This window comes from Melospiza melodia, chromosome 9 (assembly GCF_035770615.1).
Source record: "Melospiza melodia melodia isolate bMelMel2 chromosome 9, bMelMel2.pri, whole genome shotgun sequence".
NCBI classification, from domain to species: Eukaryota; Metazoa; Chordata; class Aves; order Passeriformes; family Passerellidae; genus Melospiza; species Melospiza melodia.
In genome coordinates, this window is record NC_086202.1 from 10,839,884 (window position 1) to 10,852,748 (window position 12,865).

General features: G+C 40.4%; 1 protein-coding gene across 3 annotated transcripts in view; it reads left to right on the forward strand.

Annotated features, from left to right (window-relative positions):
- The window catches only part of LOC134421856 (VPS10 domain-containing receptor SorCS1), a 258,672-nt gene that overhangs the window by 207,853 nt on the left and 37,954 nt on the right, over window positions 1–12,865 (forward strand). For all 3 annotated transcript variants that reach the window (XM_063163233.1, XM_063163235.1, XM_063163234.1), the window contains exons 13-16: window positions 887–978; window positions 2,018–2,125; window positions 3,101–3,218; window positions 4,935–5,065. In XM_063163233.1, the coding sequence (XP_063019303.1) occupies window positions 887–978; window positions 2,018–2,125; window positions 3,101–3,218; window positions 4,935–5,065 (449 nt within the window). The remainder of the gene's footprint in view (window positions 1–886; window positions 979–2,017; window positions 2,126–3,100; window positions 3,219–4,934; window positions 5,066–12,865) is intronic.

Below are 12,865 nucleotides of genomic sequence, written 5' to 3' on the forward strand. Positions count from 1 at the left end.
TTTACTGTTGTAAATCCCTCATCCCAACCAAACTATTTTTCTTTTTGTCCATGACTATACTTATCCAAAAATCAGCAGTTTCGCTGGTCTATTTTTATTCACTTCAGCTGAGACTCACTTCACCTAAGCTGAGTTGTCCAAAGTTTGTTGTCCATATAAATGGATTATTTTGCAGAAAAAGTCAAAATTCAGAAAAAGGCAAAATTCAGTTTGCCTTGTTCAAAGCTACCTACCTGTGGAAAGAGACTGGATGATGAAATTATATCCAGTTCCTAATATTTAGTGGAGTCTCACCTCCTCTAATGTGTTTATCTTCAGATCAGGAAATTCTGTTTACTCCTATTTTCTGAATGGAATATCAAGTCATGGAGAGAAAGAGTAACTTTCTCAGACTAACAAATGCAGCTGTAGAGACTGTAGAGCAGATGTTTGCAGAAAGTTAATATGAAAAAGACACAGGGAGAGAAAATATTTTCCAATATTTGATAATCCAAGAATCTAATTATTTTGCAGTGTTTGACCAGCCTCATTTTTCTGCCTAAATCAATCATTTGAGATGGGGCCAGACATGTGCAAACACATGAAATTCTTCTTCAAACAAAAATTTGTCATCGAAAGGAGGGAAATTGTTGATCCTTGCAAAAAGATCATATTTCTAACTTTCTGTCAAGCAAGAGAAGAATGGATTTTCCATGGACCTGGAAAAAATACCAAAAAAAAAAAAAAAACTGAGTCCAGGAAACATATCTATAATTTCCTCTACTTTATTATTTTCCTAGCATATAACTGTCCTGTGTCATGATCCTGCTTAAAGAACTGTGACATTTTCTTCATTCTTATGATAATAGGTTTAAATTAATACCTTTTTTTTTTTTTTTTTTTTCAGATCTTTGAGGAAGAGCACAGTGTTCTGTACCTGGATCAAGGTGGAGTACTTGTTGCCATGAAACACACATCTTTGCCTATCAGACACCTCTGGTAATGACTCCATTTGTGCTAAATGGCTGCTATCCCTCTTTCCATATGCCAGGAAGTAGGCACTTAGTATGCATCCAGTCTTCTGAAGCTCTAGAAAGTATTAGTATATTAGTTAGGATACTGGCAAACATTAGGTCAGATATAGCTAAGAAATCCTGGAAATTGCAGTTTATATAATTTTGGCTTCGCAAGATCTGAGATATCATCGGTATAATTCCACAACACTCCTGATTTAGCACGTCTTGGTTTTTTGGATTTGTTTATTTATTACATATATGTGTGTGTATGTGTGTGTGTGTATTGTTTATGCTTTTATGTCTCATGAAGTTAACAAAAAAGTCCTAGTTTTCAGAATTATTAATGAACTTGCCTTTTGTGTGGCAGGCAGCACTTATGCACCAGAATTTTGTTGAATACATTCAGGGTTATGTAACTGATAATGCAAAAGTGCAGTATGTAACTGATAATGCAAAAGTGCAGTTAGCACTCCTGAGTGAGGAGGCAGAGTATAGCTTTGTGCTGTTCTGTATTATTTACTTCCATCACAGTTAGTGTCATATCAGAATCTCAAATACTGAGACCCAAGTTCTAAGAAATTATGAGTGGTTGCAGGCTTTCACTTACACTCCCCACAGGGGGGACTGCTGGTCTGAAGAAACTCATCCTCCTGAAAACTAACCTCAAAATGTTTTATACTGGGGACTCAAAAGCCAGATGTTCAAAATCTCTAGTTTATTTTTTTTTAATCTTCTGCTAGACTGCATTTTGCCCTTTGAGCATCAATCTTTAACATAAATTCTAGTTTCTACCACTTAAATATTGGCCATGGGTTAGTGGTATGATGCCAGACAAGCTTGATCAATGCTCTGATTTATGATGCTTCCCCAAAAAATAGTTATTTAAAGGACAAAAAAAAATCAGAATCCAATAAGAGAAGCTGTTTTCTGCTTCTCCATAGCAGCTGCAGTTAACTAGAGAATCCCTTTGAGTAAAATAGGAGAGTAAGGAAAGAAGACACTAATTCTGCTTTCTCCTCCAGGTTAAGTTTTGATGAAGGGAGATCTTGGAGCAAGTACAGTTTCACATCCCTCCCACTGTTTGTAGATGGAGTTTTAGGGGAGCCTGGAGAGGAAACCCTCATCATGACGTAAGTGAGCATGCCACAATGATGCTGTGCAGGTGAACCACGCGAGGTATTTTGGAACAGTGGCATTTCTGGTTGGGGACCAAACCAAGTACAATCTGCAGCCAAGAGTTTGCAGTCTTCTGTTGCTAAATCATCAGTTTATTTGTGATATGACTGAGAGATTAGCAACATGGTTCCTTGCAAGCTGCAAACACATTATCACTTAGCTTATCAGCATGAAACCTGACTCCTCAAATTGAATGTGATATAAAGCAGAGTTCCTGTTAACAGATTAATATTTGAAAGAAAAATTGTGAGGTGTTTTTTATAACTGTGTTTTTGCTGCTGCAGTCTTTTTTTTAAATGAGACACAGAGAAGTGAAGACATTCTTTTATAAAAATGAATGACAAAATGTTGCCTTGAGGCTGACTCATGAAAAATTATGTTTAGTTTCAATGTGGTATGCTGAGTTATGCATGATGCATAAATCTGGACTCAGTATGCCAGAAACTGTGATATTTTATCTGAAATCAGACTGTAAAAACAAGAAGTATTTCTGACTGACCTGTAATAAGCAGAATATGTGGCTTGGAAACTAACCTGAGCTAATAAAGATGTATGAAAAATGTTCCTTCAGGTTCTGATTTTAATTTGCATGCAAGGGATTCCCAAAGCTTAAAACTCAGATAAAACTCTTGAAGGTATTACTGTCTCCAGCCCCACATCAAGTCTTCTCTTGACTCTTCACGTTGAGTCATTTTGGAGATTGTCATAAATGGGAGGGTCTTAGTGAACAGAATGAAAGCTCCATACAATTTTGCAGTTTCTAATAGGATTACAGAATTTAGCAGGCTAAGTTTCACCTTGTCAGTCCAGTGAAAATGAGTAGGACTCTCGCTCTCAAAACAATTGATCTCTGTTGGAAATTGTGGTGACTGTACCTCTGTAACTACCAGACTCCTTTTACTGTGTGTTCCTCCTGCTGCATTCTGCAGGGTGTTTGGACACTTCAGCCACCGCTCTGAGTGGCAGCTGGTGAAAGTTGACTACAAATCCATCTTTGATCGGAGATGTGAGGAAGAGGACTACAGGCCTTGGCAACTCCATAGCCAGGTGAGAAGTGAGGATGCTGGGATGTGACCTGAAGTAGCTAATGATCCTACAGTTCAAGTTCAGCACAATCCAGTATGCTTATAACAGTTTGGTGTCAGCTCATCCCTTACTGGGCGGGTCTGTTCTGTTGCATTGGTGTGTTGGCCTCACATTGAGATTCTGTGATCCCTGAAGGATGAACAGCTGCATTTTGGGTGTCATCCTGCACACAGACAATTACCTCAGGCTTATGCAGACTAGAACAATACAACAACAGCAGAAGACCTGCCACTGAAGCCTGAGCTCCTTCACTCTTACATATCCCATCCAATTTCCCCATCCTTACCTCCTTTCTCTCCTTCATCATCGCTCTGTGTCCTCAGAGCCAGTGTCTTAACACCATTCTAGTTGGTTTGCATTTGTTTCTCCCATTTCTGGCCCTCTTAGCCTCATTTCTTGCTCACTTGATTTCATTCCTGTTCTGTGTCTCTCTGCTGTGAGTATTGGGCATTTTAATCCCCAGTTCATTGGCCCCCATGCCCTGCCCTGTGCATCCTGCATCGCTCTCTGAACCATGGAATTCATGCCCAGCAAGGTGAGCTGCTCTGCACAGTGCCTGCACCTGCCTCGAGGCACCTTCCCAGCTCTGCCAAGACACAACAGCCTATGTTTCATCAGGTTAGAATAAAATACGGCCCAAATTCTGTGGTTACATAAACACCACAGGCTCCACTGAAGTATGGAGCAAAGCACACATTTATATCATCAAAGGTTGTCTTTCTGTATATATCTTGCTGGGCAAGAATTTATTAATGAATATGAAATGAAAGAAACTTGACTCAGACTAGCTGCTCACACAAGGCACAACTCTACACTAAAAATACCAGTTATTACTTAGATCTTTAGATGCTGAAAATCAGTGCAGCATTGAATTTCGGGGAAGCACAGTATTTTGGACCAGTTGCTATTCAGGCCCTTCTGTTTCATGCCATCAAATTATCAAATCAAAGCTATGAAAAAATTTTCCACAACAATTTTAACAGCATAAAAGGTAATAAGTGAGACTCCACTGTATTTTGTTCTTTGCTTTCTTGTGCTTGCATAAGCAAAAATACCAAGGATTTTGCAGTATTTTTTTGAGAATATTGGCTTTGGAGCTTGCAGAACTATTTTCAGAAAGGCTTCTGTGTACTCTTGCCTTTTGAATTCCTTTCCACTGAGATTGCAAGGCTGAGCCTTGTTCCCTAGATAAAAATATTAAGCAGGGTGCTGAAGATGGGAAGTTTTGGCATCTACATAACAAGTCAAACCCCCTAAAACCAAACTCATCCATGGGGAGTATTTACATAAACACACATTACAAGTTTCTACTGAATGAAAATATTCCCAGAGAGGTCAGACCAAAGAAATAAATCTTCTGTGTGCCTCAGATTGTAGAGGAATCAGACGATGTTTTCAGTTGCTGTGAAATGGGCCTGTATCAAATGTTTATGGGCTTTGGAACAAATTCAGAGCTGAGTAAGATATATAAGTAATCTCAGATAATTTCTTAGTGTGTGTTGGAAAAGTTGATTTAGTTTCAGTTAGAGCTCCAGTAGCTTTCATTAACTGCAGTGTACTGAGATGGCATTTGGCTCCCCATCCTCTTCCCTCGAGTAGCAAGCACAGGCTTGGAAACACCAGGTGACACAAATAGCCTGGTGGGCATCCAAGAAATGTTTCTGGCTTTGTTTCCAGGGAGAAGCCTGCATCATGGGAGCGAAAAGGATCTACAGGAAGCGCAAGTCAGAGAAGAAATGCATGCAAGGGAAATATGCTGGGGCCATGACCTCGGAGCCCTGCGTGTGCACAGAGGCAGACTTTGACTGGTGAGCACTGGGCAGGACTGGGTGCTCTCACACAGCACCATGGGGATCCCTAGAGAGGCTGTAGACTCACAGAGAGCAGAAATTAATAAATGTGTAGGTATTGAAATGGGCTGCTCCCTGATCATGCAGGTGTGGAAAAAGAAGGGAAGGTGGAATAGGGATCTGTAATCCCCTAAAGCTCCCACAAAATCAGTGCTGAGCATTTTCCAGGTCACATCTCTGTGCAGTAAGGTGACAGGTCAATTTAGCACATCTAACCTTAGCAATGAACAAGGGTGGCTGACAGTAGTCTGAAGACATATAACAGCATTGTGTAAAAAAGAAAATAAATTTCTTAACACATACACCCATATGTATATATGAATAAAAGTAAATATATGCATATGCAAAGTATGCCTTCAGCTTCTAGAATCAGGTATCTAGGAAATAAATTCCTGGGCCATTTGTGGCATCTGGACCATCATGTTTGACGTATCCAGCAGATATTGCCTTCATGATTTGAGTTAATCTCCTTCTGAAGCCTTTTCTTCTCTGATGTTTGCTATAGGAAATAGAGTCCATTGGTGAGTAATGCACGATGTGATAAAATCTTCAGCTGCTGGTTTCATTCCAGTATTACTGCTGGCTCACAGCAATTTGCACAAAAAAGGCAGGGAACCACATTATTGAAATCTCTTTCTTACCTTTTTTCTCCAAGTCTGCAAGTTCCTTAGTATCTTGGATGAGAGAAATGTTGGCTGCTTGGCAGTGCTGATAAACTCCCTTTGTGCCTCACCCGCCCAGATCTATGTCATGTTACTAATGAAACCCAGAATCTGCTGTGTAACTCCTGAAAAGATTCATCCCATCAATATTTTATATGGAAGTTTATAGTGTTTCCCTTCTCACTCCTACATAAACACAGAATGTTTTTTCTGTATAAAATCACAGAATCACAGGAGGCTTTTATATTTTGTCAAAAAAAAAGTCCATTCTCTTGCTACAAACAATACAATTATGAGCACATTTTGGCACAGATTCTGTCAATATGGTTCCTTTTTTCGTCATATTCCATTTAGTTCTTTTCTAGGGAGGTCTGTGTGTAGTTCATCATTTAGGTGTCCAAACCTTCTGGTTTTCAATCATTTAATATTTCTCTAGTAATGTAAAAAAGATAAGAGCCAAAGCAAAAACCATCATTAAAATCAAGGAAAATCCCTGAAGATTTTGACCCTCTTTTAGGGCATGCAGTACAATGCTGAGCAAACCTCATGACCTTATAAAATAGTTGATGCAATTGATTCACAGTCAGTCCATTAGTGTTTAAATCCCTGGCACTTGTAAGGGACGCACATACCTGAAACTTCTGATAAAAATATGCTTTCCTTCCAGCACTTCTCTCTGAGAATGAATATATTTATTTCATTAAAATTGACTTTGTGCCTTGCCACTATAAAACTTTGCTGCTAGGTACAGAACAAAAGTACCACAGTGACATTTGCTGGTGGAAATTTTTATTTCTTTAATGTTCACTTCAAGGAAACTTTCTCCAAAGGCTCTACTGGGCTGTGGGAGAATCTCTAAGAGAAACTTGGATGGTTGGGCATGTACAACAGGCACTCACAGTTCACATGCATGAGCAAGACTCCTCAAATATGTTGGAAGAGGCAGAATTGATCTTTCTGATCAAGAAGGACATTTCTCCTTCTCATGGAATCAATTTTGGTTTAGACCAGACTGTCATGATCTCCTCCAGTTCTCACTGAACTCAAGTTATTCCTACAGTCCTCAGACTTGGATTTCTACTTCATCCATTTCAGCTTCCTTCTCTACTGCCTCTGATGAAAAAAGATTGAAATACTACTTTAAGCATCCAGTTCAGAAACATTTACCAAAAGCAGTCATCAGGGGCATAATTTTACATAGAAATGACAGAACAAGACAGAAAAGGAGACGAGAAAATGGTGAGAAAAAAAGCAATTCTGTCTGCTAAGAAAGGCAAAGCTGCTGGTGCACCACTGTAGCTTCCAGTGCCTGCCTTGTTGAACTCTGCACGAGGCTTCACTGCCAGTTCTTCCTGCAAAAGCTGGAGGGAGGTTTGGAGGAAGTCAGGGTGTGAATTCTCACTGTGGAAGGGTGCCCTCTGTGGAGTTCTTTCCTTTTCAGGAAGAAAAAAAGCACTTTCATCATCCTCACTCATGACATTTCAGTACTTTTGAGTTATATTTTTTCCTTTTTTTTTTTTTTTTTTTTTTTTTTTTTTTTTTTTTTTTTTTTTTGCTGGGCAGGGCTCTTAATTGAAGGAGACTGAAAGGGACATGTATCCCCCAAAAAGGGAGAAGTTCCTCAGCTGCCCACACTTGATTTTTGAATCTTGAAATAATTTGGACAGCTTTTTATATTGTCAGTGTTTACAGAACCCATGTTTGTATACAGAGTTGAAGAAAATAACAGTCCCTGTCATTGTGCTGTCATTGCTGTTTAAACACTAAATTTATATGGAGAAAATTTTATTATCTCAGCTTGTCAGAGATTGGAGTAAAAATTGTATCTCTCTGGTCAGGTGAAGTGAGAAAAAGTGTTATTCCTGTTAATCCTGCAAGTCCTTTTTTATCAGTTCAGGGGAAAAAATACCAGGTATAAAAGACAAAGTTTTTTTATGTTTTTTTTTTTTTTTCTTGTAATGTCACAGAACTCCAGATTAATTTCAAATCTGTATGCAGCCCATTGGTGCTCCTTTCTCGGGGAAAAGGGCACATTTATTTATTGTTTTGTGCAGCGGCAAAACCGAGTGACATTAGAAGCGAATGTGGTTCCTCAAACCTTGGAACCGGGACTCCTCTGCCAGCAGAGAGCTTTTGTTTATCTTTTATTTATCCTGGGCTGGGAGCCGGAGGGGCCGGGCCATCCCTGGCTCCCTGTGCCCGGAATGAGGCTCACCCGGGGCCATTCCTGGTTCTCTGTGCAGGGAATGGGGCTCACCCGGGCCAGGCTGAGCCATTCCTGGCTCTCCATTCAGGGAATGGGAATCACCCGCGCCAGGCTCAGCCATTCCTGGCTCTCCATGCAGGGAATGGGGCTCAGCCAGGCCAGGCTCAGCCATTCCTGGCTCTCCATGCAGGGAATGGGGCTCAGCCAGGCCAGGCTCAGCCATTCCTGACTCTCCATGCAGGGAATGGGGCTCAGCCAGGCCAGGCTCAGCCATTCCTGACTCTCCATGCAGGGAATGGGGCTCAGCCAGGCCAGGCTGAGCCCCATTCCTGGCTCCCTGTGCAGGGAATGAGGCTCACCCGGGCCAGGCTGAGCCATTCCTGGCTCCCTGTGCAGGGAATGGGGATCACCCGGGCCAGGCTGAGCCATTCCTGGCTCCCTGTGCAGGGAATGGGGCTCGCAGCCAGAGGGCAACAGCGCCTCAGGAATGGGGACCTCGATGCTCTGGCGCCCTCGGCAAGTCTGTCCTAGCAACAGCCTAGAAACGAGAATCTCCCTCTTCCTTTAATTGATTTGGGTAAATGGATGGCATCGTTACTTGGGTGTTATTAAAGCATTAATTTACCCGGTTTCCTCACATTGTGTTCCTTCCTGCCTTCTGAGCATTATTGCAGCGATATCTCTTCAGCAGGAACACCTCCTGGACACAGATGGAAACCTTTGGTGGAGTTCATCCTTCAGCCACCTGTCTCTCAGGTCCTTTAATAGGAACTTCGAGTGGAGTGTCCCACTGTCAGTCCTTCCTCTGAACCTGCTGTCAGTAATACTGACTGCTTCTTCTGTCAGCATTCCCATAACTCACATGGGAAGTATGAGCCTGTTGATACTGGTGGTAGTGGTTTTGGATAGCCAGAGAGGCACAAAAGTGCGTTGGTGCAACTGGGAATCAGGTCTGCTTATTTATTCACAGATTATGTCAGCAAGGATCTGGCTGGCTCTTTTTATATTCTCTGGCACGTAAATCTGGCTCTTTTTATATTCTCTGGCATGTAAATTACAGCCCTGCCTGCTGGGGTGAGTTGCTATGCTAAAACATCAGGGTCCTGCATCAGGAGAAAGTGTTCTGACAAACCCCAGGGAGGCAGGGGACAGACACTGAGTGGGGTTAGATTCTGCTGCTTTGTGTGTCACCATCCATCACTTCAGTTCATGCAGGTGCCAGCTCTGAAATACACCTACATTTGCCCTCTTTGGTTATGGGCTTGGTTAGCTAACAAATAGTAATTTAGAATGAATTTTTAGTTCATTTTGAGTGCTTGTGGAAAATGCAGATTCACTATGCCAAAATCTACAGTGCATCTCTGCATCTTTAAGGGCCTGGATACCTACTGGGCATGGATTTACTGGAAAGGTTCTGGGGATTTTAGGCTCCATATTAACATAAGCTGGTATAGCTTGACTCCAAATACTGCAATGCAATTATAATTGTACACCTTTGTAGATCCACAGTTCAGGCTGTAGCTGAATCCATCCTTCTCTGAATTAAATCCCATGTCAGGTCCTGTAGAACTGGGGAACAAGCACAGCTCCCCTTTAATACACATCTACACCTGAATCATGGTTAAATATCAGAAAATGGTATTAAGTGAATAAAAAGATAGTGAGACTTTTCCAGTGCTGTGGCCACAGTTATTTCTTCCCACCAGGGCTTTTGGAAACTGCAGGAAAAAAAGGTGACTCTTTTCAGAGATAGTTCAATTCCATCCCATTTAATGTCCAAAATGTTTGGAAATCTGAGTATGCAAAACCACAAGGACCATTGTCAGCTTCTGGCATAGCTGACCTTAAGGTGAAGCTGTTAATCTTAAGGAATTTCTATGATTACATGCTAAGTCATATATTGATTTTTAGAAGCTATAAACATGGAAATCACTGAGCTGAATTAACTCGTTATTTCTATTTCTATATCTTAGAGGAGTAGGATTTTAATAATTCCATGTGAATTAACGGTTCTACCAAACAGTATGTTTGTCAGGTCTCTTTTCAAATTACAAACTTCCTTAGGGGATTTATTTTCTTTGATTATTACCTATGGTGAAAATAACATTAGATAAAGGAATTTATTGAGAGCATTGAGCAGAGATGCAAAATGTCTGAAATGAATTTGTATCTAATTACAGAAAAGAACTTGCAGTTCTACTTTACTAAGACAAATAGGATTCCAGTTTAAACCAGTAAGAGGGTAAAACCATAATCAATGAGAGCCACAAGACAGGCTGCTTCCTACTGATAAAGCAATCCCTGATGGCAAACACTCCACTCCTTTTTAGGAGATACATTATCTGTGTCACCCGAGTTCCTTTCAGGCAGGCACAAAATATCATCAATATATGCAAATTCCAATTCCCAGCTCCCAGGCAATGACTCAGGGAGCTGATTGCAGCTGAGGCTGATGCCTTCCCCATCTCCAGACTTTGCTGTACTGGCTCGTGCTATGGACATCCAATTGATGGTAATTCTTCTTGATTGCTACAAAGCCTGTTGTGCCAAATTGTAGGCAGCAATTTGTTGTCAGCATCAGTGTTGTGTGTGCACCAGCCTGTAGCCAAGGAATTCATTAGATTCCAAGACTGCGGAGGTGAACGGGTGGCTGCTGCATCTGTGGAGGGATATGGAGCAGCAATTCATGTCATTTGCTGGGATGATATTTCTGTAGGGCCTTAATGAGCCAGATGATTTGCAAGCCTGAAAACAACACTGTGAAACTTCTGTGCTTATAGCTATTTCTGTTGTGGAAAATCCTGGGATTTCTTTCTCTTGACTTTGAGAAATACGATCCACGTACAGTCTAAACTAGTGAAGTCCAGCTTGCCTTGCCCAGATTTACAGGTAGGAATAGGAACCAAAATAGTGCCTTGAATCGAGATACGTGCATAGTAAGAAAGCCCAGACTGCTGCATCAAATTGGATTGTGAGTACTGATCCCCTCTGAGGCAGATTTCACTGTATTAGTTTGTTTTGTTTTCACCTGATTACAGAACACTGAGTGTACAGTGTTACAGCTTTTTAATTAGAGTCACACACGATAACTTAGGAATACAGTGCTGCAGAGTATTTACAAATGAATTACAAAAATGCAGGAGTCCCATTTGTATGTAAATATTTGTTTTCTCCAAGCAAATCAGAATGGTGTTATTCTTCATTACAAAGTGTATTCTGCAGCTATAGTGTTCTTATTCCAACAAGGATGATTATAGAAGCACATGGCAGTGGAGAATTGGCTGGCTGATGCTTCCAAAGCAATTAAGCAGCACTGACTTGGAACCATCTGAGTAAATAGATTGATGAAAATTCAGTCAAAAAAAAAATGAGGAAAAGACCGTTTAGGTCATCTACTTTATTGCTGTTTCCTAAAGTATGTTCTCAGTTACTTTTTGTAGATATCCCAAACACCACAGCTGCCAAAATGTTCCTTTGCAATTGTCATGCAGTCCAGTGCATGTTTAGGGGTTTTCTTAAGTGATAAGCAGCATTCTTGATAACCACTACAAAAAACTTACCAAAGATAAATCAAAACATTGTCTCCATTTTTCGTCTTTGTCTTATATCTTAGACCAGTAACAAGCTTCTTAACATTGTTTACTGGTCACTCACTACATTTTGTTTTTAAGTCATCGTGCCTTTTCAAGACACTTGAACAAAGTCTTCATTAAGTTAAACACTCTCCTTGTTGTTAATATTTTTCTATAAATATCTTTTTTGTTGATGGTCTGGTAGGTCTCACCTGGCCATGGACTGATGGCTGTTTTGTGGCAACTCTGGGAGAAGCTGGAGCAGGGGCTCCACTAAATCTGATCAAGTTGTTGGGGATTCTTCCATCTCCTGTTTTTTCTCTCTACTTCTTTACATACATATACAAAGATGAGCCCTTAATCACATAATCTAACACTGCCCTACTCCTCTTCTCTTGGAAAATCAGGCTACTTGATACCAAGGCATTAAAGATAATAAGTAAAAAATACTTTGCAGAAAAGTGCCATTTTAAGATCAAGGATTGTGTTGCAACTGGAATATTGGAATGGATTTGGTGGACTCTGTATAGCAGTTCTCAGAAACAACATCCCATTACTGCTCCATTATGAACTATGGAGAAGGCTTAGTAAAAGGAATAAGAATGATTATCCAACCAAGCAGTCCTCATTACTCAACAGCTGGAAAGTAAACCCACATGTGAATGGAATACTGATTAAAGAGGTTTTCTGTTAGCTGGATTTTTTTTCCCTGCAATAACATTTTTTATAGAGTCTTTGTTTATTTGGAATCAAGAACAATTTGAAATGTTTTTAGTGAAACCAAAGCAAATTTAGTCATAGCTAAGCTCAAATTGTGACAAAAGATTAAAGTTTGACTCGTTGTTTCTAACATGTGATTTTTGGTAGCATTTCCTCGTCCAAACAAAAAGAGAATTGAAGATCACAGAATTCTTTCCCATTACCAAAGATGCTGTTAATGTCTTCAGGCGAGAGCTCTCTCAGGGCTGTAAATTTTCTTCTGCATCCTGTGTGATATCGTTTCCAAATGCAATTAGCTTTTTAGCCCTTCACTTTTTTAAGACATGACTGAGACAGTGGTGATTTGACTTAGTTTGGATTTCTGTGGTTTTTTGGGGGTTTTTTTGTGTGGTTTTTTTTGGGGAGGGAGGTTTGTTTGTTTGTTTGTTGCAGGTTTGTTTGTTGGGAGTTTTTTTGTCTGGTTTGGTTTTGTTTCTTTATATTTGAGCCTGGATTTGATCCTGAGAGGTATTGTTAGTCTGTGGAGAGAGAACAATTGATGCAATACTTTGAAGTTACCTGCTCTGGTTCTTCTTTTTTATACTGGGATTTATGCAAG